Source organism: Callorhinus ursinus, unplaced genomic scaffold (assembly GCF_003265705.2).
Source record: "Callorhinus ursinus isolate GAN/ISIS: 27379988/994484 unplaced genomic scaffold, GSC_fseal_2.0 scaffold87, whole genome shotgun sequence".
NCBI classification, from domain to species: domain Eukaryota; kingdom Metazoa; phylum Chordata; class Mammalia; order Carnivora; family Otariidae; genus Callorhinus; species Callorhinus ursinus.
In genome coordinates this window covers 639433-663966 of record NW_027397149.1, presented here as the reverse complement: position 1 = coordinate 663966, position 24534 = coordinate 639433, and the positions used below count along the sequence as shown (strand labels likewise).

Sequence of the window (24534 nt, the reverse complement as noted above, 5' to 3'; positions counted from 1 at the left end):
AGAGGGAAGAGGGTCAGAGGGAGAAGCAGACTCCCCGCTGAGCAGGGAGCCCGATGTGGGACTCGATCCCGGGACTCCAGGATCATGACCTGAGCCGAAGGCAGTCGCTTAACCAACTGAGCCACCCAGGCGCCCTTTTTAAGCATTTCTTAAGGAGTGGTATTATCATCTTTATATGTCTCCTTCAACAGACAGTAAAGTCCTGAGAGGAGGGCTTACATTTGATTGCTCTTTGTGTGATTGATCCCTGGCATGCTTCATGGATGGCTTCATGAGTGTTTACTAAAGGGCTGAGCCAGGGTTCTGCTGGACATCAGGCCATGACCCAGCTAGAAGGGCTAGGCTGGGGCTCAGTGCCCATCGTTCTCCTGTCAGCTTCCTGCTTATTTACTTTTAGGTTTTGCGGCCTTTTTTGCTGCGCCGAGTTAAGGTGGATGTTGAGAAGCAGATGCCTAAAAAATATGAGCATGTTATCCGCTGCCGGCTCTCCAAGCGTCAGCGCTGTCTCTATGATGACTTCATGGCGCAGACCACGTAAGGGAGGACCGAGGGTGGGTTCTGGGGCCCTATATTGGAACAGATGTGATTGTCAGGATGGCCCATTTATTTTTCCTCTCTCCCAGAACTAAGGAGACACTAGCCACAGGCCATTTCATGAGTGTCATCAACATCTTGATGCAGCTGCGAAAAGTCTGCAATCATCCAAACCTGTTTGATCCTCGACCTGTTACCTCCCCTTTCATCACCCCAGGAATTTGCTTCAGCACCGCCTCTCTGGTGCTAAGGGCCACTGATGTCCACCCTCTCCAGGTAAGTTGTTCCCAAGGTTATTGGCCCTACCCCCAACCTTGCATCCTTTTCTTTAGGCTGGAGTCCGACCTTTTGCATCCTTCCCTCCTTGTAAACTGAGCACTGTTCCCCTAGTTTCATCATTTTCTAGCTGTGTGTCTTAGGGCAACGTAATTATTAATTGATTTCTAACTCTAAGTTTGCTTGCCCTTGGAAGTAGGGATTATAAAGGCCCTATTATCTGCAATATGTTTGTGAAAATTGTGTTAATATTTTTGAAAGTGCCTGGCATGTTAGTGATACTTAAATATTATTTTGTTTTCCTGTTCCTTCTCTCTTTTTGGCCACTTTCCCCCCCACCAAACTTTTGGTTTTGTTGTGGTAAAATACACAAATTTTCCCACTTTAACCATTTTTAAGCATATGTTTTAGTGGCATGAGTACATTCACATTGTTGTGTGACCACCGCCACCATCCGTCTTCAAAACTTTTTTCATCTTTCCAGATTGAACCGCTATGCACACTAAATGATAACTCCTCATTCTCCCCTTTCCCCTAGCCCTTGGCAGCCACCACTCTACTTTGTCTAAGTTTGAGTATTCTGGGTACTCACTATAAATAGGATCATATGGTATTTGCCCTTTTGTGACTGGCTTATTTCACTTAGATTGTTTTCCAGGTTCATCTTGTAGCATGTGCCAGAATTTCCTTGTTAAGTTTGAGTGATGCAGTTTCATATTTGTCTATGTATCCGTATGTATCCACACTTACACATATATATGTACTGTGTTCTGTTTATCTGTTCACTCATCAATGGACGCTTTGCGTTATTTTCACCTTCTGGCTATTATAAATAATGCTACAACGAACATGGATGTACAAATACCACTTTGAGTCCCTGCTTTTGATTCTTTTGGGTACATACCCAGACACAGAATTGCTGGATCATATGGTAGTTTTATTTTTAATTTTTTGAGGAACCGCCGTAGTATTTTCCATAGTGGCTGCTCCACTTCACATTGCCACAAGCAGTGCACAAGGGTTCTGATTTCTCCACATTTCTTTATTATAATAGCCATCTTAAAAGGTGTGAGATGGCAGTAGCTCGTGATTGTGATTTGCATTTCCCTAATGATTAGTGATGTAGAGCATCTTTTCATGGGCTTATTGTATATTTCCTTTGGAGAAATATCTATTTGGCATATTTGCCTGATTTTTTAATTGGGTGGTTTTTTTTTTTTTAAGATTTTATTTATTTATTTGACAGAGACACAGCGAGAGAGGGAACACAAGCAGGGGGAGAGGGAGAAGGAGAAGCAGACTCCCCGATGAGCAGGGAGCCTGATGTGGGGCTCGATCCCAGGACGTTGGGACCATGACCTGAGCCGAAGGCAGCTGCTTAACTGACTGAGTCACCCAGGCGCCCCTTAATTGGGTGGTTTTGTTGTTGAGTTGTAGGAGTTCTTTATATGTTCTGGACATTAATCTCTTATCAGATACATGATTTGCAAATATTTTGTCCCATTCTGTGACTTTTCATTTTGTTGGTAGTATCTTTTGATGCAGTCCAATGATGAGTTTTTTTTTGTTGCCTGTGCTATTGGTGTCATATCCAAGAAATCGTTGCCATAGTGGTCCCTTTGACACCATGCTTTTGTGTTCCTTCTTGTACCAGCGGATAGACATGGGTCGGTTTGATCTTATTGGCCTGGAGGGTCGTGTGTCTAGATATGAGGCTGACACATTTCTACCCCGGCACCGCCTGTCCCGTCGGGTACTGCTAGAGGTGGCTACTGCTCCTGACCCCCCACCCCGGCCCAAACCAGTCAAGATGAAGGTCAACAGGTACCAGGGCTGAGGGGTAAAGGGATGGGTTCCTAGAAAAGGTGGCTACAGCTGGCTGGGAGCAGAAATTGGGGTGGAAAGGAGAGAGTTGGAGGCTAGAATGTTTATATGGGATGGATGCAAAGTACTGGTGGAATTGGGGGAGAGAAGAGGGTCCTGGGAGGGCCGCTTGTGTTTGTCACTGATTTGTTTCCCCCTTTTTCCGCTTGGTGCTTTTCTGTTATCTTGGATTTCTTTCCCTCTTTTCTCCTTTGTGTCCTTTTCCTTTACCCCCTTGGTTTTTGTTAATCTTTGTCTTATGTTTCTGCTTCATTTTCCTTATTCTTTTCTTTTCCTCTTCCTTACTCTCCTTTTTTCCCTACCCGCCCTTTTGTTTTTGTCCTTATAGGATGCTGCAGCCAGTGCCCAAGCAGGAAGGTCGTACAGTAGTGGTGGTGAACAGCCCACGGACCCCCATGGGCCCTGTCCCGGTCCGACCCCCTCCAGGCCCTGAGCTCTCCACCCAGCCCACCCCTGGCCCAACCCCCCCAGTGCTGCCAGCACCACTGATGGTGTCGGCCTCGCCTGTTGGGCCCCCGCTTATTCCAGCGTCCCGGCCTCCTGGCCCTGTTCTGTTGCCCCCACTGCAGCCAAACAGTGGGCCTCTGCCCCAGGGTGAGTTACAAGGGGGCCAGCATGCTTGGGGGTTATCTCAGGCAGATTGTTCAGATTAGGGAAGAAGTAATGAAATTAGAGTGTTGAGGGAGCTAAGTTGGAGACAGAGGTGTGGTGTTTGATGGGTTGGGAGCTTGTATGGAGATTTCTGGGAGCAGGCTAAGGCTCTAATCAGGGTATATCTGACAGATGTTTGCTTTGTGTCTACAGTGTTGCCATCCCCCCTGGGGGTCCTTAGTGGGACCTCACGGCCTCCTACGCCAACCCTGTCCCTGAAACCGGCCCCACCTGCTCCTGTTCGCCTAAGCCCTGCCCCGCCTCCAGGCTCCTCCAGCCTGTTGAAGCCCCTGACGGTGCCACCAGGCTACACTTTCCCTTCTGCTGCCACCACCACCTCTACCACCACGGCCACTGCTCCCACCACGGCAGTGCCAGCTTCTACTCCTGCACCGCAGCGTCTCATCTTGTCTCCTGATATGCAGGCTCGCCTGCCCTGTAAGTTCTCAGGCATCTGTGAATGAAGGCTCTGAGATGGGAGGAAGGTTTATATGCTATAGGGCTGGAGAAAAGGTCGGGAATGTGAAACCATAAAATTCTGGGTAGTTAACGTACGTGAAGTATTTTGGCATATGCTGGAAATTCATAATCAAGTAAGAGCTGTCAGGGAGTTCTCAGGCTAGTGGGGGAGATGACCCAGAGATGAGTAAAGAGTGGTAAACCTAGCAGTAGAAAGTTATTTGGGGCAAAGGGCAGCATGGAGTTGGGGGTGGTGATTAGCTCAGTACGGTGGCAGGCCATTAGAAGATATAAAGGAGATTGCTAGGCAAATAAGTGGGATTGGAAGTAGCAGCACATCAAAGGCTCAGAGGCTGAGTTTGTTAGAATCTGGTAAATTGAGGGGGGAGGATTGGAGGAACTGGAGACCTGTGCTTCGTGGGGCGAAGGGGCATTAGAGTCATCCCTGTGTACATTCAGCCCCTTCTTTGTTCCTAGCAGGCGAAGTGGTTAGCATCGGGCAGTTGGCCTCACTGGCACAACGTCCAGTGGCTAGCGCAGGGGGAAGCAAACCTCTCACCTTCCAGATCCAGGGCAACAAGCTGACTTTGACTGGTGCGCAGGTGCGCCAGCTTGCTGTGGGGCAGCCCCGCCCGCTGCAAAGTAGGTAAAACCCACCCCCTGTCCTGCCTTTTTTCTCCTCTTCCTTGTCTCTCTTTTTGTTGCTCTTTTCAGACACAGTCTTTATGTTTCTTTCCCTAGCTTTTGGTGGGTGGGGCCAAAGGGAATCTTTGGAGGGGGTCTTTTGGAAAAGATAGGGATGAGGTCATTCTAGAGAAGTTGTTCTCTCTCTGTTCATTCCTTTTCCTCTTGCCCTTGCCTCTGTCCTCCTCCGGCTGATAGCTGCTTGTCTTTCTCTCTCTCTTCCCTTAACCCAGGGAATGTGGTGCACCTGGTGTCAGCAGGGGGGCAGCACCACCTCATCAGCCAGCCTGCCCATGTGGCTCTCATCCAGGCCGTGGCCCCGACCCCTGGCCCCACCCCTGTCTCTGTGCTGCCTTCTTCGACCCCCAGCACCACCCTTGCCCCCACTGGCCTCAGCCTTCCGCTTGCTGCTAACCAGGGTGAGGCTCCTGGCCTTCCTACTTACTTAGCCCTTGCTGGCCTTGGTCCCTTCAGGCATGCCCTGGACTACTGTCTGTCCGGCCTTCCCTCAGTGTTGTTTTCCCTTGCCGGTATCTTCAGTATCTGTCTGCTACCCTCTCCTGCCCCTGGACTATTTCCATCCTTTGGGTCTCTTGTCTCTTTTCTACCTTCCCCTCAATGTAGCTTCCTCTTGCAGTGCCACCAACCATGGTGAATAATACAGGCGTGGTGAAGATTGTAGTGAGACAGGCCCCTCGGGATGGACTGACTCCTGTTCCTCCGTTGGCCCCAGCACCCCGGCCTCCGAGTTCTGGGCTTCCAGCTGTGTTGACTCCACGCCCCACATTAACCCCTGGCCGGCTACCCACACCTACTCTGGGTACTGCCCGGGCCCCCATCCCCACGTCCACTCTGGTGAGGCCCCTTCTCAAGCTGGTCCACAGTCCTTCGCCCGAAGTCAGTGGTGAGTCCAGGTGGCTAAGAGCAGATGTTTTTGCCAGGAATGGACATAGGGTGGTCCGGAGGATTTCTTAGTCACAAAAGTTTTCTGGTTTATCAGCATACTGACTCGCTTTGTAGTGGGCCCCAGAACTAGGCTGCCGAGGTTTTGCCTTATTTTAGAATATACTTCTTAGAATCTTGGAGGGAAAGGAAATGTTAAATTGTCAGTCTTTGAATCTTTGACCTCACGGGGTGGGAGTGAAGGTTTTCTGGGAAAGGGATGAAGCATGGGGGTAAAGGAAAGGGTGGGGCAGGGTAATAGAGCAAGAAAAGAATTCTGGGGCTAACTCATCCTCTGTCTCCACAGCTTCAGCACCCGGAGCTGCTCCCTTGACCATCTCTTCTCCTCTCCCTGTGCAGTCCTCACTCCCTGGGCCAGCCTCTTCTCCAATGCCAGTTCCCAATTCCTCCCCCCTTGCTAGTCCTGTGTCCTCTACAGTCTCCGTTCCAGTGTCATCTTCACTTCCCATCTCTGTCTCCACCACACCTCCTGCCCCAACCTCAGCTTCACTCACCATCCCCATCTCAACCCCCTTGCCTATTTCGGCTTCTGGCCCAGCTCTGTTGACCAATGTGACTCCAACACTGGCACCTGTTGTCTCAGCGGCTCCTGGACCTCCCTCTTTGGCACCAGCTGGGGCTTCCCCGTCACCGTCAGCTTTGACTCTAGGTTTGGCCACAACTCCATCCCTGTCTTCATCTCAGGCACCTGGTCACCCTCTGTTGTTGGCTCCAGCCTCTTCACATGTTCCAGGCTTGAACTCAGCTGTGGCCCCAACATGTTCACCTGTCCTGGTACCAGCTTCTGCTCTGGCCAATCCTTTTCCGGCAGCACCAAATCCAGCTCCAGCTCAGGCTTCCCTTCTGGCTCCAGCACCTTCTGCATCTCAGGCTCTAGCCACTTCTTTGGCTCCCATGGTGGCTCCACAGACAGCAATCCTGGCTCCTTCTCCAGCTCCTTCTCTGGCTCCTCTTCCAGTTCTGGCTCCATCGCCAGGTCCTGCTCCCCTCCTGGCTCCATCGCAGACTCCGGTTCCAGTTCTGGCTTCTCCATCTACTCCAGGAACCTCTTTAGCTTCAGCTTCTTCACTGGTGCCAGCCCCAACTCCTGTGTTGGCTCCATCATCAACTCAGACCATGGTACCAGCCCCGGTTCCATCACCTCTCCCAAGCCCGGCTTCTACGCAGACACTGGCCTTAGCCCCAGCTTTAGCATCCACTCTTGGTGGTTCGTCTCCATCTCAGACCCTCTCTTTGGGAACGGGGAACCCTCAGGGGCCTTTTCCAGCTCAGACGTTGTCATTGACTCCAGCGTCATCCCTAGTACCAGCTCCAGCCCAGACATTGTCTTTGGCGCCAGGACCACCACTGGGTCCCTCGCAGACGCTGTCTCTGGCTCCAGCACCCGCTTTGACTCCAGCTTCTCCAATGGGCCCAGCCCCAGCTCACACGCTGACTTTGGCTCCAGTATCGTCATCTGCTTCACTCCTGACCCCAGCTTCAGTGCAAACATTGACCTTGAGCCCTGCCCCAGTTCCGGTGTCCACCCTGGGTCCAGCTGCAGCCCAGACTCTGGCGCTGGCCCCGGTCTCAACACAGGCCTCAGCTTCCCAGACATCCTCCCTTATGGTTTCGGCATCTGGCGCTGCTCCCTTGCCTGTCACCATGGTATCCCGGCTGCCTGTTTCCAAGGATGAGCCTGAGACGCTGACATTGCGCCCTGGTCCCCCCAGTCCTCCATCCACTGCTACCTCGTTCAGTGGTCCCCGGCCTCGACGCCAGCCCCCACCACCACCTCGTTCCCCTTTCTATCTGGTAAGTTTTATTCCCTCAGAGAGAGGGAACAGGAAGTTGGGTTTCTTTGGAGTGTTGGTAGAGTGGAGGGAACAGAACAATGTTATTTTTATCTTGGTAAATTACAAGGCCTAGTTTTGTGGACCCGATAACTTGAGTGTGCAGTTGGACAAGTCCCTTCTCCCCAGCCCTGTCGTCTTATCTGTATAATGGGAATAATAATCTATATTCTGCCTTTCTCAGAGGAGTAATTGAGGACCTAATGTGCTTTTGAAACTATGAAGAATTACTGATGTGTTCAAGGCTGCCTTGTTACTGTTGGTCTTTTTGGTACTTGATTATTCTTGAGTCAGTGTTGGCATCTCATTGCCTCATTTTACAGATGAAGAACCTAGTCCACTAAATGATGTTATAAAGGTGACACAACTTGTGAGAACCCAAACGCGTTGACTCCATTGCTTTCTCCTCTTCCACACAAGAGGTATTCCTCAGAGATAGGAAGGCTTTTCTCAGTTGCTAAAACCATCACAGTTGTCAAGTATTTGAACTTCTGAGGGGGGGTGACAACATAGACTACAGTTCTCTAAAGATCACGAGCCTCTGACTGATGGTTATCTCTTGTAGGCCTTTTTTTTTTTTTTTTTAACCTCCACGGTGATTAAGTGGGCAATAGAAAGAGCTATGTTTCTTGTCCTTCCATGAACTTTGTGGTAGCCATTTTTTTTTCTTTTACACATATGGCTGCATATATGTTAGGTTAAGTTAAACTTACATCTCAAATTAGAGTAAATAATCTGGGAGGTAATAGGAAGAAAGATTGAGAGAATTGTTCCAGGCCCTCTGTCTTTTTTCCCTTTAAAATAAAGGGAGCTGCTGCTTATTTTTTGCCTCAGCCCCAGGCCCCCACTCCAGCAGTGCCATTAACTCCACCTTTGGTCTTTTTCTAATGCTGCCAGGTTGGTCTGGCTTGTTGAAAGTAGAAGAGAGCTAGATCCTAGCCCAAGAGTGGCAACTCCATGGTCTGTGCTAAATTTTGGTTGCTTTGCAAGTATGTAGAAGCTTCTTTTTTTTAAAGATTTATTTATTTGAGAGAGTGAGAATGAGAGAGAGAGAGTACATGAGAGGGGGGAGGGTTGCGGGACTCGATCCCGGGACTCCAGGATCATGACCTGAGCCGAAGGCAGTCGCTTAACCAACTGAGCCACCCAGGCGCCCCAGTATGTAGAAGCTTCTTAACACTTTTTTTCTTTAAACAGTTTGACATAAAAGATCACATACCAAAAAGCTTACCCATGTAAAATGTGTAATTTAGTGGCTTTTAGTATATTCACATAGGTTGCAGCCGTCACTGTAAGCAACTTTAAAACATTTTCATGGTCCTGAAAAGAAACCCCACACCCTTAGCCATCATATTCCAACCCTTCCATCTCTCCTAACTTTAGGCAAACACTAATCTTTCTGTCTCTTTAGATTTGCCCATGGAATCATACGGTATTTGGTCTTTTGTGACTGGCTTTTTTCATTTCATTTTCATTTTTTTCATGTTTTTGAGGTTCATCCACATTGTAGCATGTGTTGGAATTTTATTTTTTATTGATTAACATTCCATTGTGTGGATATACATTTTATGTATCTGTTCATCAGTAGATGGACACGTTTGGAATATTTCTCCTTTTTGGCTGTTATGAATAATGCTGCTATGAACATTCACTTGTAAGATTTTGTGTCTTCATATGTTTCCAGTTACATTGGATGTATGCCTAGGAGCAGAATTACTGAGTCAGAAAGTAGCTATGTTTAACTGTTTGAAGAACTATCAAACTGTTTTCCAAGGTGGCTATACCATTTTATATTCCCACCAGCATTACATCAGGGTTCCAGGTTCTCCACATCTTTGCCAACACTTGCTATTATTTGTCTTTTTGATTATAGCTATCCTAGTGGGTGTGAAGTGGTATCTTGTGGTTTTGATTTATGTTTTCCAAATGGCCAGTGATGTTGAGCATCTTTTCAGGGGATGGCCATTTGTGTGTCTTTGAAGAAATGTTATGATATTCAGATCCTTTGTGTTTTTAATTTATTTTTTTGAATTTATTTTTAGAATTTTTTTGATTTTAAGTAAGTTCTGCACCCACTGTGGGGCTTGAATTCACAACCCTGAGATCAAGATCAAGACCATGCTCTACCAACTTAGCCAGGCAGGCGCCCCTACCCTTTTTAATTGGGTTATTTTCCTGATTTGAAAGAGTTCTTTATATATTCTGGATACAAATACCTTTTCAGATACATAATTTGCAGATATTTCCTCCTTTGCTACTACTTTTGAGAGCTGGCCTGCTCTGCTAGGATGCTTTCCTTTTTTACCTTGATCACCAGGAGCTTAAGAGGTCAAGTTTAAGGGAGCAGTCAGGAAGGGAGATTTGGGACATTGCTTTTTTTCAGGACCATCTCCTAGGGTCCATTTCCTTCGTTTGTTCATTCTAATAGCAGCCATTTACCGAGAGCCTACTTGGTGCCAGATAACTGAGCTGCATAGTGGGTGGTTATAGTGAGCAAGATCAGATCCGGTTCGTGTTATGGTTAGTTTCGTGGATAGAAGACATTAGTCAAAGACTCATACAGATGTAAAAGTACCAATCTGGTAAGTGCTGCAAAAAAAGAGGTAGTTTTATAGCCTGTGATACCTGAAGTGCTAGTGATGGGAAAAGACTGGGTCAAAGTCCTACAGATTTCCTATCTGCCCCTTTTCTCTCTTAGGGTGATGAAATCTAGATGTCTGATTAGCTTTTCCCATCCTACCCCATTCCAGTTTGGCTGTTGGCAGAAACCTGCCATGGATTTGATTAGCCACTCTGTCCTGCTCAGTGATTGGAGGAGGGCTTTTAATAATAGTTTTGGATCCACTTCAAGAAGGCAAATTAACTTGAATGTTGTGGAATAAGTGTTAAGAAAATTCCCAGAAATCATTTATAAACTTGTTAGATACACAGATCTTAAATTTGAATATTCAGGCAATCTGTTTTGGTAGCATACATTGCAGAGAAGTTATTTCATATAACATTATAAAAGGAGTAAATCTCATTATTGACAACTTGAAAACCACTAAAAGTGTAATGTAGTTTTGAATCCTGTGGTTTCCATAGGTTATGTTTAATTCTGGGATGAATGGTCAGGTTTTCTGTGAGGACACTGATTACTTTTTCTGTGTTTTTGTTTTTGTTTTGTTTTGTTTTCTTTCATCCCCAGGACACTCTGGAGGAAAAGCGGAAGCGGCAGCGGTCTGAACGCCTGGAACGGATTTTCCAACTTAGTGAGGCTCATGGGGCCCTGGCACCTGTGTATGGGACTGAAGTCCTGGATTTCTGTACCCTGCCCCAACCTGTTGCCAGCCCCATCGGCCCTCGTTCTCCTGGCCCCAGCCACCCCACCTTTTGGACTTATACCGAGGCTGCCCGCCAGGCTGTACTGTTTCCCCAGCAACGACTAGACCAGCTGTCAGAAATCATTGAGAGGTTGGCAGAAGCGGGTCTTGGGGCCTCTGAGTGGATGTAGTGGTTAGGGCTGGTGAAGGTGCACTTTTGGGGCCTTTCAGAATTCCATCTTTTATACTGCTTGCCTTCTTCCTTCACAGGTTCATCTTTGTCATGCCTCCTGTGGAGGCACCTCCCCCTTCCCTGCATGCCTGCCACCCACCTCCTTGGCTGGCCCCACGTCAGGCAGCCTTCCAGGAGCAGTTGGCCTGTGAGCTCTGGCCCCGGGCTCGTCCTTTGCACCGTATTGTGTGTAACATGCGCACCCAGTTCCCTGACTTGAGGCTCATCCAGTATGATTGTGGTAAGTTCATTGATCAGTGAGGATCCCTTGACTCTTTTTTCTCCTCTGTTAGTAGCACTATATCAAAGGGATGCTATACATAGATTTTTGTGAATTTCATTAAAAATTAGACAGTTTTTCAGGCTGTGCTTATAGGCAAGATGGAGAAGTGTAGGCCTTATGGATTCTTGGTATTCATGAATTTGACTTTGATGACAGTTGAAAATGTGTGCTAACTCATTCATTCAGTAATTATTTTGTGAGTATCTGTTGTATTTTGCTAATCATTTGGGATACAGTGGCAAATAAGATAGCACAGCAGAGAATTTTCAGATTCGTGGGGAAAGGTGCAAGGTGGTACAAGACTGCACAGTAAATAGTAAGTTTTGTTTTGGGAAAACACAAGGATCTTCCTGTCTTTGGTTAGAATCTTGTTGGTGAGAATGCATTTGGCTGTGAGTAATGGAAAATTGACCAATAGTGGCTTCAACCACAAGCATTTACTGTTTCCTTAATGAAAAATTCTGAGAACAGTGGTATATGACTGGTACAGCTTACTGATGTTTTCATGGACCCAGAACCTTCTGGTCTTTCTGCATCCTTAGCTTTTGTTTTTTTATTCTCATGTTTATTTCTTGATGGTCTTATCATGGCTGTCACACAACTCCAGGGAGCACAGCAATGCTCTGAGCAGGAAGCAGGGCTTGAGATAAAATATTCTCAGCAAGTTTCTCTTTTTGGGGAATGGGGAGAAAGTTCTCCCTATTGACTGTGCTTCACAGCTCACTGCCTAATTTTGGTCCATATGCCCATCCCTAGAATAATCACTGACAAAGGGAAATGGCAAAGAGGAACTATGGCTTTTTTAGACCAATCATGATTTATCTCTTGGGGTTGGATTGGGGCTTATCATCCCTGGAATCAAGGGATCTCTGCCAGGGTGTCTACAGTGTAAATCAGGTTCTATTAATCAAGAATATCTTTTGGACAGTAGTGAATTGTTTCTGCCACAACCCAGCAGAGATATTTCTGTAGTAACATGTTTGGAGATTTTCTAAATGGCCTTAGAATATAAGACAGCGAAATTTTTATTAATACATATACTCAAAAAGCATTTTCATAAAAAAACAATTGTGTAACATTTCAAACCATTTAGAGTAGATGAATTGAAAGTCTTTGTTAAAAACGTTGAAACTGATTAACCAGAAACATAGAAGGTATTTCTGTGTTTGATGGGAGGTTGAACTAGATAACTTCCTAAGATCCTCTCTCCGTGGTTCTGATCCCAGGGGTCTTCAATCCTTGTATGTAAGTCATGACATCCAGTGGATGTTGTTGATGTCTGTCCTGTGAATCTGTTTTGTGTTTTAGCTGGCATAATTCAGTGTAATTCTTAAGGATTTCTTTCCTGCTCATACACCATTGAGGGTTCCCTTTTTTCCAAGGGGTCTATATGTTATCCTACCCCTGGTTAGACACAGAAGATAGATCCAAGACAGGAGCAGACTGAAGAGGGGGATCCCCTAAGGGAATAAAATAAAGTTAAATATTTCTTTAAAAATAATTAATTAATTTTAGAAGTAGAGCACATTTATGGGCATGGGATGGGGATGGAGAGGGAGAAAGAATCTGAAGCAGACTCTGCGCTGAGCACAGTCCAACACAGGACTCAATCTCATGACCCCGAGATCATGACCTGAGCTGAAACCAAGAGTCAGACACTGAGCCACCCAGGCACCCCTAAAGTTAAATATTTTTGGTCTCCCAGGTTAATTGAAACTGTCACCTATAGGTTTTATTATTCTTCAACCAGAGTCTTTCTAAGTGTTCTTCCTATTGCAGCTTATAACAAGCTCCCTGTACCCTTCATTTTTCTTTAGGAAAGTTGCAAACATTGGCAGTGCTGTTGAGACAGCTCAAGGCGGAGGGCCACCGGGTGCTCATATTCACCCAGATGACCCGGATGCTGGATGTATTGGAACAGTTTCTCACCTACCATGGCCACCTCTACTTGCGTCTGGATGGATCTACTAGAGTTGAACAGAGACAGGTAACCCCAGGCATCTGCAGCCCTTCAAGGCCCACCTCAGCTGTTATCTCCATTTTCCAGACCTCAGGGTTCCAGAAGGAGCACCACTAAGCCTTCAGTCTGTTTCAGAGGATACAAGTCCTGATACTGTCTTTTTTTCTTTCTCTCTAGGCTTTGATGGAACGATTCAATGCAGACAAACGCATATTTTGCTTCATCCTTTCAACTCGGAGTGGGGGTGTGGGTGTGAACTTGACAGGAGCAGACACTGTTGTTTTTTATGACAGCGACTGGAATCCCACCATGGATGCTCAGGCCCAGGATCGCTGTCACCGAATTGGCCAGACCCGAGATGTCCACATCTACAGGTATTGCCTAGTCTCTCCTCACCTTGCATCCTCTTTACTGATACGGTTTTATTAACGTATTTGGCTATTTATACATGGCCTTCATCACTCCCTAGACTTATCAGTGAACGGACAGTGGAGGAGAACATCCTAAAAAAGGCAAATCAGAAGAGAATGTTGGGAGACATGGCCATTGAGGGAGGCAACTTCACCACAGCCTATTTTAAACAGGTACTAAGATCTTCTAGTCTATGCAGGATAGAACTGCTATGCCCAGAGGAGTTGCTCCTGCTTATTAAAGTGGATGCTGGGGTGCCTGGGTGACTCAGTTGGTCAAGCGTCCACTCTTGGTTTTAGCTCAGGCTGTGATTTTGTGGGATTGAGCCCCACACTGGGCTCCACACTCAGCAAGGAGTCTGCTTGAAAGATTCTCTTCCTGTGCCCCTCCCCTCAAGTGTGTGTGCTCTCTCACTTTCTAAGATAAATAAATAAATCTTTAAAAAAAATGAAGATGCTTTGGTCTTCACAGATCTGCCTATTCAACTAGTGGCAATTTCTGATTATTTCTAAGAGCTATTATCTCATAGTAGATTGGGGCCCAGCATTCCATGGGCTCTGACACTTCTCCTGTTCTCTCCAAAGCAGACCATCCGAGAGCTGTTTGATATGCCCCTGGAAGAGCCATCTGGCTCATCCATACCCTCTGCCCCTGAAGAGGAAGAAGAGACTGTGGCCAGCAAGCAGACCCATATCCTGGAGCAGGTGAAGAAAGAGCAGGCAATCTCTCTAGAGTAGAGCTAATAGTTATTGTGTGGGTTTTCCAGGGGGAAAGATCGTTTCTGCTGCTTCCCAGATGACTGTTGGCCTTTAATAGTTGTGAGTAGATTGCTTATTGGTTCATAAGGTTTCATAGAAGAAAGACAGGATTTGGAATCCTCAGTTACAGGTTTGAATTCTAATAGCACTTCTTACTAATTGTGTTTGTTAAGCAAGTCTGCTTAATCTTCTGAGCCTGGAATCTTACTTTTCACTTTTCTGAACTGTTAAATGGAAAGGAAGTAACAGGATGAAAGGGAATAGTGGATTAAGAAGTGCTTTTTATGTGGTGTAACCTCTTGTTTTCCAAACACTGATTGATGCATAGAATCAGTTGGGGAACCTTTTGGCTTTTTATTTTTATTTTTTTAAGTAGGCTTCACACCCAACATGGGGCTTGACGAACTCACAACCTTGAGATTAAGAGTCGCATGCTCTACTGACTGAGCCAGCCAGGTGCCGCTGGAGAGCTTTCTTTAAAGGATTGATTCCTGGGACCTGATCTGAGAATCTACTAAATTATGACTTCGGGGGGCAAAGGCTGGGCATTTGTATTATTTTTTCAGAAGTAGATGTTAGGCAAATATGTAAATAAAATTTTGGGCCGGTGGGGGGAGTAGATGTTGGGAACTACAGGGTACAGTACCATGGAGGTGTTTTTCCCTACCAGGTGCCATCCCCTCATTGCTGAGCACACTCTAGGTTGCATTCCTTGGTGACTTTGGTGTGAACTTTCTGGATATTAATCACAGGGGACAGTCAGAGGTGGTTAGTCTGTTGTCAAGAGGTATCTCAGTGCAAAAAAAGAATTAGGGATTTTTTTGTATTTAAGGCTTTCTGGGACTGCTCTTTTGAGGAGATCTAAGACTGACTTGAATGGAAAAGGAAGCAGAACTAGAGGTTTCTAAAACAGTTACTTTCGCACTGATGGTCTTCCGAGTGAAATCTAGTTCATCCTATGCGGAATACTGCATTGCTTTGATAACTTTGAGGGCTCAGAAGAGAGTTGAGTTCAGTTATATACCTGGTTGGTTATAAAAGTGGCCTCAAATTTTTGTCAGAATCAAACCACAGGATGTAGAGTTCTTTAATTCTCCTGGTTTTTCTTCCCCACATCTTTGCAGGCACTGTGTCGGGCAGAGGATGAAGAGGATATCCGTGCGGCCACCCAGGCCAAGGCCGAACAAGTGGCTGAACTTGCAGAATTCAATGAGAATGATGGGTTTCCTGCTGGTGAGGGAGAGGAGGCCAGCCGGCCTGGGGCTGAGGATGAAGAGATGTCCCGAGCTGAGCAGGAAATCGCTGCCCTTGTAGAACAGGTCAGTGTTGTACCCACTAGTTCTCAACCTCACCCTTCACTTTTTCCTCTGGACCTTGTGGTCCTCCTTCTATCTTCTCTGGTGAAACTAAGGGTGATGGGCCCTGGTTACCAAGTCCCTACGTTCACCACCACTGCTCCTTCCTACAGCTGACCCCCATTGAGCGCTATGCCATGAAATTCCTGGAAGCTTCACTGGAGGAGGTGAGCCGAGAGGAGCTCAAGCAGGCAGAAGTGAGTATTTCTAGGGGGTGGGGACGGAAGTGAAAAGTCGCTGCTTTCTACCCACTTCCCACCTTGCTTGCTTCCCTCTGACCACCCACTGTTTGGGCTCTCTTGTTGGTAGGAACAAGTGGAAGCTGCCCGCAAGGACCTGGACCAAGCCAAGGAGGAGGTGTTCCGCCTACCCCAAGAGGAGGAGGAGGGGCCAGGGGCTGGGGATGAGGTTTCCTGTGGGACTGGTGGAGGCAGTCACCGGCGCAGTAAGAAGGCCAAGGCCCCTGAAAGGCCAGGGACTCGCGTCAGTGAGCGTCTTCGTGGAGCCCGGGCTGAGACTCAAGGGGCAAACCACACTCCTTTCACATCCACCCATCATACCCGTAGCACTTCCACACCCCCACGCTGCAGCCCTGCCAGGGAGAGAGTTCCCCGGCCAGCACCTAGGTCTCGACCCACTCCAGCTTCAGCTCCTGCTGTAATTCCTGCCCCAATCCCTGTTCCAATCCCTGCCCCGATCCCCATTTCAGCCCCAAATCCAGTAACCATGCTTCCTGTTCATATCTTGCCTTCTCCCCCACTTCCTCCTTCACAGATTCCTCCCTCTTGTTCTTCTGCCTGTACCCCTCCTCCTGCCTGTACCCCTCCACCAGCTCATACCCCACCTCCCACCCAAACCTCTCTCTCAACTCCTTCCTCTCCTCTCCTGCTTGGTCTACCTTCTGTACCCATCTCCCCCCCAGTCACCAACCTCCCCTTTGGCTTGGGACCTGAGACAGAGCTGTGTGCACAAGCATTGGCATCTACCGAGTCCCCGGAGCTGGCTGATATGGCCAGTTCCGAGACTTCCCCGCTTACTCTTGTGCCCCCTAAGGATCTGTTGCCACTTGCTGTTGAGATCCTGCCTATATCAGAGAAGAACCTTTCTCTCGCCTCTTCTGCACCTAGCCCAACCCTGGAGGCTGACAGCGTCCCCAACGGTCAAGAGCAGGAAGTGCCAGAGCCTGCTGAGGGGACCATCCTCACAGTGCTGCCTGATGGTGAGGAGGTGCCCTCGTGTCTGAGTGAGAGCAATGGGCTGGATCTCCCACCTTCAGCAGCATCTGATGAGCTACTTCCGGAGCCATTGGAAGCTGACAAGAGCTCAGAAGAGCTGGTGGAGGCCCAGACCCCAACCTCCAGCCCAGAGAAGACACAGGAACTTGTTTCAGCAGAGGTCACAGCCCCATCAACCTCATCCTCCACCACCTCCTCGCCTGAGAGTCCTTCACCTGCCCGGCCCCCTCGGCGTCGCACCAGTGCTGATGTAGAAATTAGGGGTCAGGGGGCTGGTCGCCCGGGGCAGCCTCCAGGCCCCAAAGTGCTCCGCAAGCTGCCAGGACGGCTGGTGACTGTGGTTGAGGAGAAGGAATTGGTGAGGCGACGGCGACAGCAGCGGGGAACTGCCAGCACCCTAGTGCCTGGGGTCTCTGAGACTGGTGCCAGCCCCGGAAGCCCATCTGCCCGCAGCATGTCGGGGCCAGAATCCTCACCTCCCACCAGTGGGCCCTGTGAAGCTGCTCCCCCATCCACACTGCCCACCCCAACTCAGCAGCCCTTCATAGCTCGCCGTCGCATTGAGCTGGGGGTGACTGGTGGGGGCAGCCCAGAGAATGGAGAAGGGGCACTGCTTGCCATCACCCCTCCAGCTGTGAAACGTCGGAGGGGGAGGCCCCCCAAGAAGAACAGGTCTCCAGCAGATGCTGGGCGAGGGGTGGATGAGGTACTTTCATCCACCTCTAAGGGAAAAACCAATGGGGCTGACCCAGTCCCTGGGGCTGAGACCCTTATTGTTGCGGAGCCTGTCCTGGGCCCCCAGCTTAGTCCTGGGCCCCAGCCTCTTGGACCCCAGCCAATTCACAGACCCGAGCCCATCATCCTCTCACCTGTGGAGAAAAGAAGGCGTGGGCGGCCCCCTAAGGCACGAGATTTGCCCATTCCTGGGACCATTTCCTCTCCAGGGGATGGCAACTTAGAGAGCCGGACACAGCCACTCCCGCTGCCACCTCCCCTGCCACCACTCCCACCACTCCTAGCCTGTCCCACTGCTACTGTCGCCAACACTGTCACCAATCTCACCATGTCAACATCCCCACCCAAGCGGAAGCGGGGCCGACCTCCCAAGAATCCACCGTCACCTCGGCCCAGCCAGCTCCCTGTCTTGGACCGTGACAGCTCTTCTGTCCTTGAGAGCTGTGGATTGGGGAGGCGGCGGCAACCCCAGGGCCAGGGGGAGAGTGAGGGTAGTTCCTCTGATGAGGACGGAAGCCGCCCCCTCACCCGCCTGGCCCGCTTGCGGCTGGAAGCAGAGGGAATGCGGGGACGAAAGAGTGAAGGGTCCATGGTGGTGGCTGTAATTCCGGATGACCTGGATTTAGCAGATAGTGGGCCAGGCGGATTAGAATTGACACCTCCCGTGGTCTCGTTAGCTCCAAAACTGCGCTCGACCCGGCTGCGTCCAGGGTCTCTAGTTCCCCCACTAGAGACTGAGAAGGTGCCTCGCAAACGGGCAGGGGCCCCAGTTGGCGGTCCTGGGCTGGCAAAGCGGGGCCGCCTACAGCCCCCAAGTCCCCTGGGACCTGAAGGTTCAGTAGAGGAGTCTGAGGCTGAAGCCTCAGGTGAGGAGGAGGAAGGGGATGGGACCCCACGTCGCCGGCCTGGCCCCCGCCGACTTGGTGGGGCCACCAACCAAGGGGACCAGCGCATCCTGCGTAGCAGTGCCCCTCCCCACCTGGCTGGCCCTACTATTAGTCACAGAGGCCGCAAGGCCAAGACGTGAGTGGGCTGCCCCTCCACCTAGGCTTTCTGCCATGGCCCCTTCTTCCTCCACAACCAGGCCTGACTCTGTTAACCACTACTTGAAGTCTTGAGGGGGAAAGCCTCCAGGGAGACATAGGGGCCTTCTCCCTTCTTTCCACCAAAGTAGGGGGTAGGCAACTGGTTGTCTTGGAAATGGGGCTCTTCACATACCCCCTTCCCTTCCACCCCACATGGCTGGGCAGTGTTAAGGGTGGCAAGATAGTCTCTGTCCCCACCCCCTTGTACTTGATTCCCCAGCTATCTTTCACAGCCCCCCACCCTTAGGGGAAGGGGGAGGGGCTTCTCTCTACCATGAGTTTTTTTTTTTTTTCTTTTTTTTTTAAGAAGAAAAAATAATAAACTTAGTTTCTGTATGAGCATCCGCGTAAGGAGGCTTCTGATTTTCTGGTCTGGTGGAGGGTTGGGTGGGAACTTGGGCATCGTTTTCCTCCTCTCTTGTTCTTGCCAACACCTTGGTACCTGATTTCTAACCCAGAATTATGTGTCTTTGAGGCAGAAATCACCCAAGAGGAGGAAGATTTGGCAAATCTGATCTGGTAGGGTGCCTTTCCTTAAAGTTTCAGTTTTAAGTCACTCCAACTCATACTTTTTCTTTCCTATTCCCTTAGTTCCCGGGCTTTCCCTCAGAGCTCTCTGATGCCTCAGACTTTTCCCTGCTTTTACCCCCATTGCTCAGGTGCTTTCACTCCTTTTCCAGAAGGCAGGCATCCCACCTCCAGTTGTTCCTCCCCCCCCACCCCTTTGCTTTTCCTCCATCTTGCCAAACTAGTTTGAGTCAGCCACACCCCCTTCTGAGCTCCTAGGGCCTTTTGGGTGGTGGCTGGCCACCCAACCCCACCCCTAGGCTTGGCTTGGAGACCTGAGTCAGCTCCAACTCCACCCAAGCCAAATCAAACCTGAGGCAGGAGCCGAAACTCACAGTCCCTCGAGGCCTATAGCCAGGTAAGAGCCCCTGTTCGTTTTTACATTTTCTTTGGTCTCAACTCCCTGGACCCTCCCCTTGCATTCTCCCCCTAATGACTGTATCTATGTTTACCTCATCAGTTCTTTCCTCATACCCACTCTCCTGCAGCCTTGTGGCAGAGATTCTTTGTGCTCTGTTTCTCTTGCCTCCTTTCACTCTGTCCTTTATTGCTTGTGTTCAGAGAACTGTAAATGGCTCCATTTTGTGTAGCATGTAGGGGGATGGTTGGAGATGAGGGTGGGAAGGTGGTTTGATGCCACGGCTCAGAGGACTTGAGAAGTTAGGGAGATGCATGATTAAGCAGGTTTCTGTGTGGGTTATGAGGTCATAGTGTTAATCTGAATATATTGTGTGGCCTGGGTTAAAACGGAGAGAAGAGGTGGCAGGGAGTCAGCATAGTGAAGGAGGCCCAATTTGGGGAGGTAAGTTTTTTCTGATGTTCAGCTTCCTCAACTATGAAGAGAGCTTAGATGGGTCCTTTCTTCCTCCTTTCCCCCATCCCTGTGTTTTCATCCACTGTGTTTTCACATGAAGTGGCTGCTTTGCTTGAAGTGGGGTACCAGGGCTTAGGGTGCCATTTTGTGACCCCTCCTTAATCTTCAGGGGCAGCTCCTGAGGGACTTCAGAGAATTTTAAGGCCCTTTGAAATAGTTTAAAATCACTGATTTGTGTAGTCTGATTCTTAGCAGCTTTTGAGATTGTGTTTCTCCTGCTTGTCAGTGTGCACCTGTCATTTTGTTTTTCCCTACTTGTCAAAACGGTTAAGTAATACAGATAATACTGTATTCGTGCCGGCTTGCCTTTGAAGACTCAGAATCTTAGGCTGAGAAAAAAGGATTCCGGCTGCTCATTTCCTCTCTTTGGTCTCTGAGTCAGGGGAATTCCCCAGTAAGGCAGCATTCCTGAGAGTTGGGCTAGGTCACGAGGACACATCAGAGAGAGGGGTGGAGTCTGACCAAGCCAGGCCAATGGCTCAGTTGTTGGGCTTACAATTACCTTGACTATCGCCCACAGGTGATGGAGGACGAGGAGAAGGCAGTGGACACCTTGGTGAGCAACATGGGAGCTGCTCATTCTCCATCCCCCATCCGCTGCTGCTGGCTCCGCCTCCGCTACTTGGCAGCTACTAGCATTATCTGTGGCTGCTCTTGCCTGGGAGTCGTGGCCCTTGTGTTTGCCATCAAGGTGAGGAATGCAATTCCTATGGGAGCAGGGGCTGGGTGTAGTTGGGCAATGATCTGTCTACATTGATCCCACAGCTACTAAGTACCTGTCAGAGCTTGGCTCTGAGCCTGGTGTCAAAAATAAGAATGACATGGTTCCTGCCCTCAGAGGGCCCACAGTCTAATGAAAGAGAGAACTGTGAAAATGGGTAATTAATGGAATGTAGCTCATCAGTATTGTGATGGAGGAAACACAAGGTATTCTGGAAGCTAGGGAGGTTATGTATGTGTGATTACATACATGTGTATGTAGAGTAGGTGACAGGAAAGTAACAAACGATTAGTGAGTAAGGGTTGAAAGCGCATTCCCGGTAAAGGGAGCAGTGTGTACAAAGGCCTGGACTATTAGTTCCGCGTGACCGGACCAGTGAGGAATGGTGACAGATGAAGCCAGAGGGTCCAGATTCCTAAGGGCCTCCCAATGCTGTGCTTGGAGTTTAAACTTCATCTTGAATGTACTGGGGAGTACTTGCAAGAGTTTTTGCAGAGGAGAGTGACATGGTCAGGTCTGTGTTTCAGGGCCTACCTGGAGGATGGATTGGAAGTGGCAGGACTTGAGGCAGTTGATCAGCGATTAGAGCAATCTGTAGCAGTCGGGAAGAAGCTCTGGGGTTTTTGAGAGGGCTCCACCATTTCCAAACACCGGGACTGCACATGTACCTTTGGAAAGGCCACACAGGCTAACTTAAATAGCATGCTGGAATTTTCTCAACCCTGGTTGTATTTTGACAATCAGAAACTGTATTCTTATCAGCATGAGAATTTCTGGTTTTGTCAGGTCAAAATCATAAAAAGAATCCTTAATAACGAAAGCGACGAGACCCATTGGGCTAATGAGAAGGGGGTGGTGTTTGGCTGGACGGGAGGGAAATACTCTAAGATAGCTCTCGGTTTCTTGCCAAGGATTCCAAATTCTGAATGAGCGTGGGCTGAGTAGAAAAGGATGGGGGCTAAAAGGATTGAAAAGTACTTTCCCATATGTGATCTTATGAGCTAACAGTGGCTACTCGGAAAAGTACACAGTGCTGAGTGGGAACCTTACTTGGCAGATGAGGCATGAGAAATAGACATTGGAAAGGGAGGGCAGGGGGTTTGGGTGTCAGGTTTTGAGCCATGACAGGGATGGAGGATTGGTGTGGGGCAGTGGGCACTTTGGGGCAGAAGCAGGGGGAGAACCTAACCAAAAACCTGCCCCCACAGGCGGAAGAGCGGCATAAGGCAGGCCGGTTCGAGGAGGCAGTGCACTGGGGGGCCCGGGCCCGGAACTTCATCCTGGCCAGCTTTGCCGTCTGGCTTGCTGTCCTCATTCTGGGCCCCCTGCTTCTGTGGCTGCTCTCCTACGCCATCGCCCAGGCTGAGTGACCCTGGGTGGCCTCTGCTGAGAGTCAGCGAGACCTCCTGGATCCTGCAGTGCGGCATTGCTAGGGTCTGAGGCCGGCAGTGGTCCTTCCTGGCTGGAAGGATGGTGCCTCTCTCAAAGGTCTTTGGAAGAGCTCTTCTAGACCTTTCTAAAAGGAGGCAGCAGCTGAAACTGTTGAGGGGAGGCCAGCCTGCTCTGTTCTTTCAGTGCCCACCATCCCCTATTTCCCCCAGCCTACTACATCCTAGGGGCCTCAACCCAGAGGTGGGGCTGAAGACCAGGCCTGATTTTATTAGAATTTGTTTTGTAATAAAAATCTTTTTTAGTGGTGAAATGTTCCTGTCTAATTGTTGTTCCCCTACTTTCCCCGGGCCCTTGGCAAGAGCCAGACTGGACATCTGACTGATGGCAAAAGTCTGCGTTTTCCCTTGGGAGCTCCAAGAGGATTTTTCTTTTTTCCTTCTCTTGCAAGTTTCCCTTCTTGGAAAGACCCCAGCTTCTCCCTTGCATATCAGCAGAGAGACCCTGCGGCCAGATAGGAAGAGGAGCCGCAGCAGCTACTCTTCATGGAGTGCTTCTTGTGTCCCAGGCTGCGGTCTTAGGTGCTTTCTATTACCTAACCCTTTCCGCCCTCACAGCCACTCAGTAGGAGGTCCCAGTGTTTTCATTTTATAGTTGAGGAAGCAGGCGCCCAAGGTCATACAGCTAGTAAGAGGCAGAGCTGACATTGAACCCAGACGTTGTGGTTCCAGAGTTGAGAAAGGAATGAAAGGTTTGGATGGCAGCTGCAGTGAATTTCTACCCTGGATATGAAGCTCTGTAGGATTATAATGAATTTTCATATCCTTTATCTTGGGCCTCCCGGTAATATTTTAAACATATTTTAAATTGTGAAGTATATCACATATACAGGAAAATGTCCAAAATGAGAATAGCTTTTAACAAAGCAGACATTTGAAAACCACCATTCAGTCAAGAAATTGAACATTGACAGCACTCCAAAACCTCCTTTAGACCTCTCGCAATCACTGCTCCTTCCTTTCTTCACACAGATACCTAGCATTCTGACTTCTAACAATGGAGTTCAGTTTTGCCTGCATATGAACATTTATATAAATGGAATCCTATGTGTTCTTTTTATGTCTGGCTTTTTTTTTTTTTTAAGATTTTATTTATTCATGAGAGACAGAGGGAGAGAGAGAAGCAGAGGGAGAAGCAGGCTCCCAAGGAGCAGGGAGCCCGATGCAGGACTCGATCCCAGGACCCTGGGATCATGACCTGAGCCGAAGGCAGACGCTTAACCATCTGAGCCACCCAGGCGCCCTATGTCTGGCTTCTTTTACATAACGTTGTTGGTGAGATTCATCAATATTTGGTTTAGCTGTAGTTGCCATTACTCTGTAGTATTCCATTATAAGAATATATTAGCAATTTATCCATTTTCTGTTGGTGAACTTTTGGGATGATTCCATTTTGGGGATATTATGAATCTTGCTGCTATGGACATTCTTATACATGTCTCTTGGAGTACATGTGCCCTGGGAATTGAATTTTTGGGTTATTTCACCATAATTCAGAGACCAGCAGAGCACCTAAAGGAATTAGAGATATTTGTTGCACTCTGAAGAGAGATTAAAGGGGAAGATGGTTGTCTTCAGTGCTCCAAAGTGCCCCAGGAAGGAAAAGTGAAGAGTATCCATTGCTGGTCCCAGAGGTTAGAGTTACAACACTGGTTAGAAGCCACACCTAGGGCATTGGCTCTCAAGCTCCGCTTCACCATAGAACCACTTGGGGAGCTTTAAAAAGTACTTATGGGGATGCCTGGATGGCTCAGTCGTTAAGCATCTGCTTTCGGCTCAGGTCATGATCCCAGGGTCCTGGGATCGAGCCCCACATCGGGCTCCCTGCTCTGCCAGAAGCCTGCTTCTCCCTCTCCCACTCCCCCTGCTTATGTTCCCTCTCTCTCTGTCAAATAAATAAATAAAATCTTTAAAAAAATAAAATAAATAAAAAGTACTTATGCCTGGGCTTCAGCCCTACAGATTCCGATTTAATTGGTGTAAAGTGCTGCCTGCCTGGGCATCAGGGAAACACATTTTAGATTTTTTTTTTTTTTACAGAAACCTTTTTTAAAAGCTAATATTTCATTAATCAGCAGCTTTAGGTTACTAGAGACTATATCCCATTCCTCCAAAGTGATTAAATGTGGTCTCGCTATTTTTTTTATTTTTGTTTTTTTTAGGTCTCACTGTTTTTTAAAAATACTTGTCAGAGAGAGAAAGGGAAAGAGAGCACAAGCAGGGGGAACAGCAGGCAGAGGGAGATGCAGACTCCCCACTGAGCAGGGAGCCTGATATGGGACTCC

At 48.5% G+C, this 24534-nt stretch overlaps 2 protein-coding genes across 5 annotated transcripts in view; both read left to right on the top strand.

The window, feature by feature from the left end:
• Positions 1-18981, top strand: part of SRCAP (Snf2 related CREBBP activator protein) — a 33003-nt gene extending 14022 nt beyond the window's left edge. For 2 of the 4 annotated variants that reach the window (XM_025853759.2, XM_073888151.1), the window contains exons 17-34: positions 398-534; positions 624-810; positions 2465-2634; positions 3023-3288; positions 3499-3783; positions 4282-4446; positions 4722-4907; positions 5126-5392; positions 5738-7245; positions 10471-10736; positions 10856-11058; positions 12918-13087; positions 13238-13434; positions 13530-13644; positions 14056-14175; positions 15354-15548; positions 15698-15781; positions 15894-18981. In XM_025853759.2, the coding sequence (XP_025709544.1) occupies positions 398-534; positions 624-810; positions 2465-2634; positions 3023-3288; positions 3499-3783; positions 4282-4446; positions 4722-4907; positions 5126-5392; positions 5738-7245; positions 10471-10736; positions 10856-11058; positions 12918-13087; positions 13238-13434; positions 13530-13644; positions 14056-14175; positions 15354-15548; positions 15698-15781; positions 15894-18581 (7209 nt within the window). In that variant the 3' untranslated portion in view covers positions 18582-18981. The remainder of the gene's footprint in view (positions 1-397; positions 535-623; positions 811-2464; positions 2635-3022; positions 3289-3498; positions 3784-4281; positions 4447-4721; positions 4908-5125; positions 5393-5737; positions 7246-10470; positions 10737-10855; positions 11059-12917; positions 13088-13237; positions 13435-13529; positions 13645-14055; positions 14176-15353; positions 15549-15697; positions 15782-15893) is intronic. The other 2 variants (XM_073888152.1, XM_025853757.2) reach the window with 2 other exon arrangements.
• A 129-nt stretch (positions 18982-19110) lies between these two features.
• Positions 19111-22503, top strand: TMEM265 (transmembrane protein 265). The gene is made up of 3 exons (XM_025853988.2): positions 19111-19564; positions 20601-20771; positions 22010-22503. The coding sequence occupies exons 2-3, from the start codon at positions 20604-20606 to the stop codon at positions 22169-22171; spliced, it is 330 nt and encodes a 109-aa protein (XP_025709773.1). The 5' UTR covers positions 19111-19564; positions 20601-20603; the 3' UTR covers positions 22172-22503.
• Positions 22504-24534: the final 2031 nt, after the last annotated feature.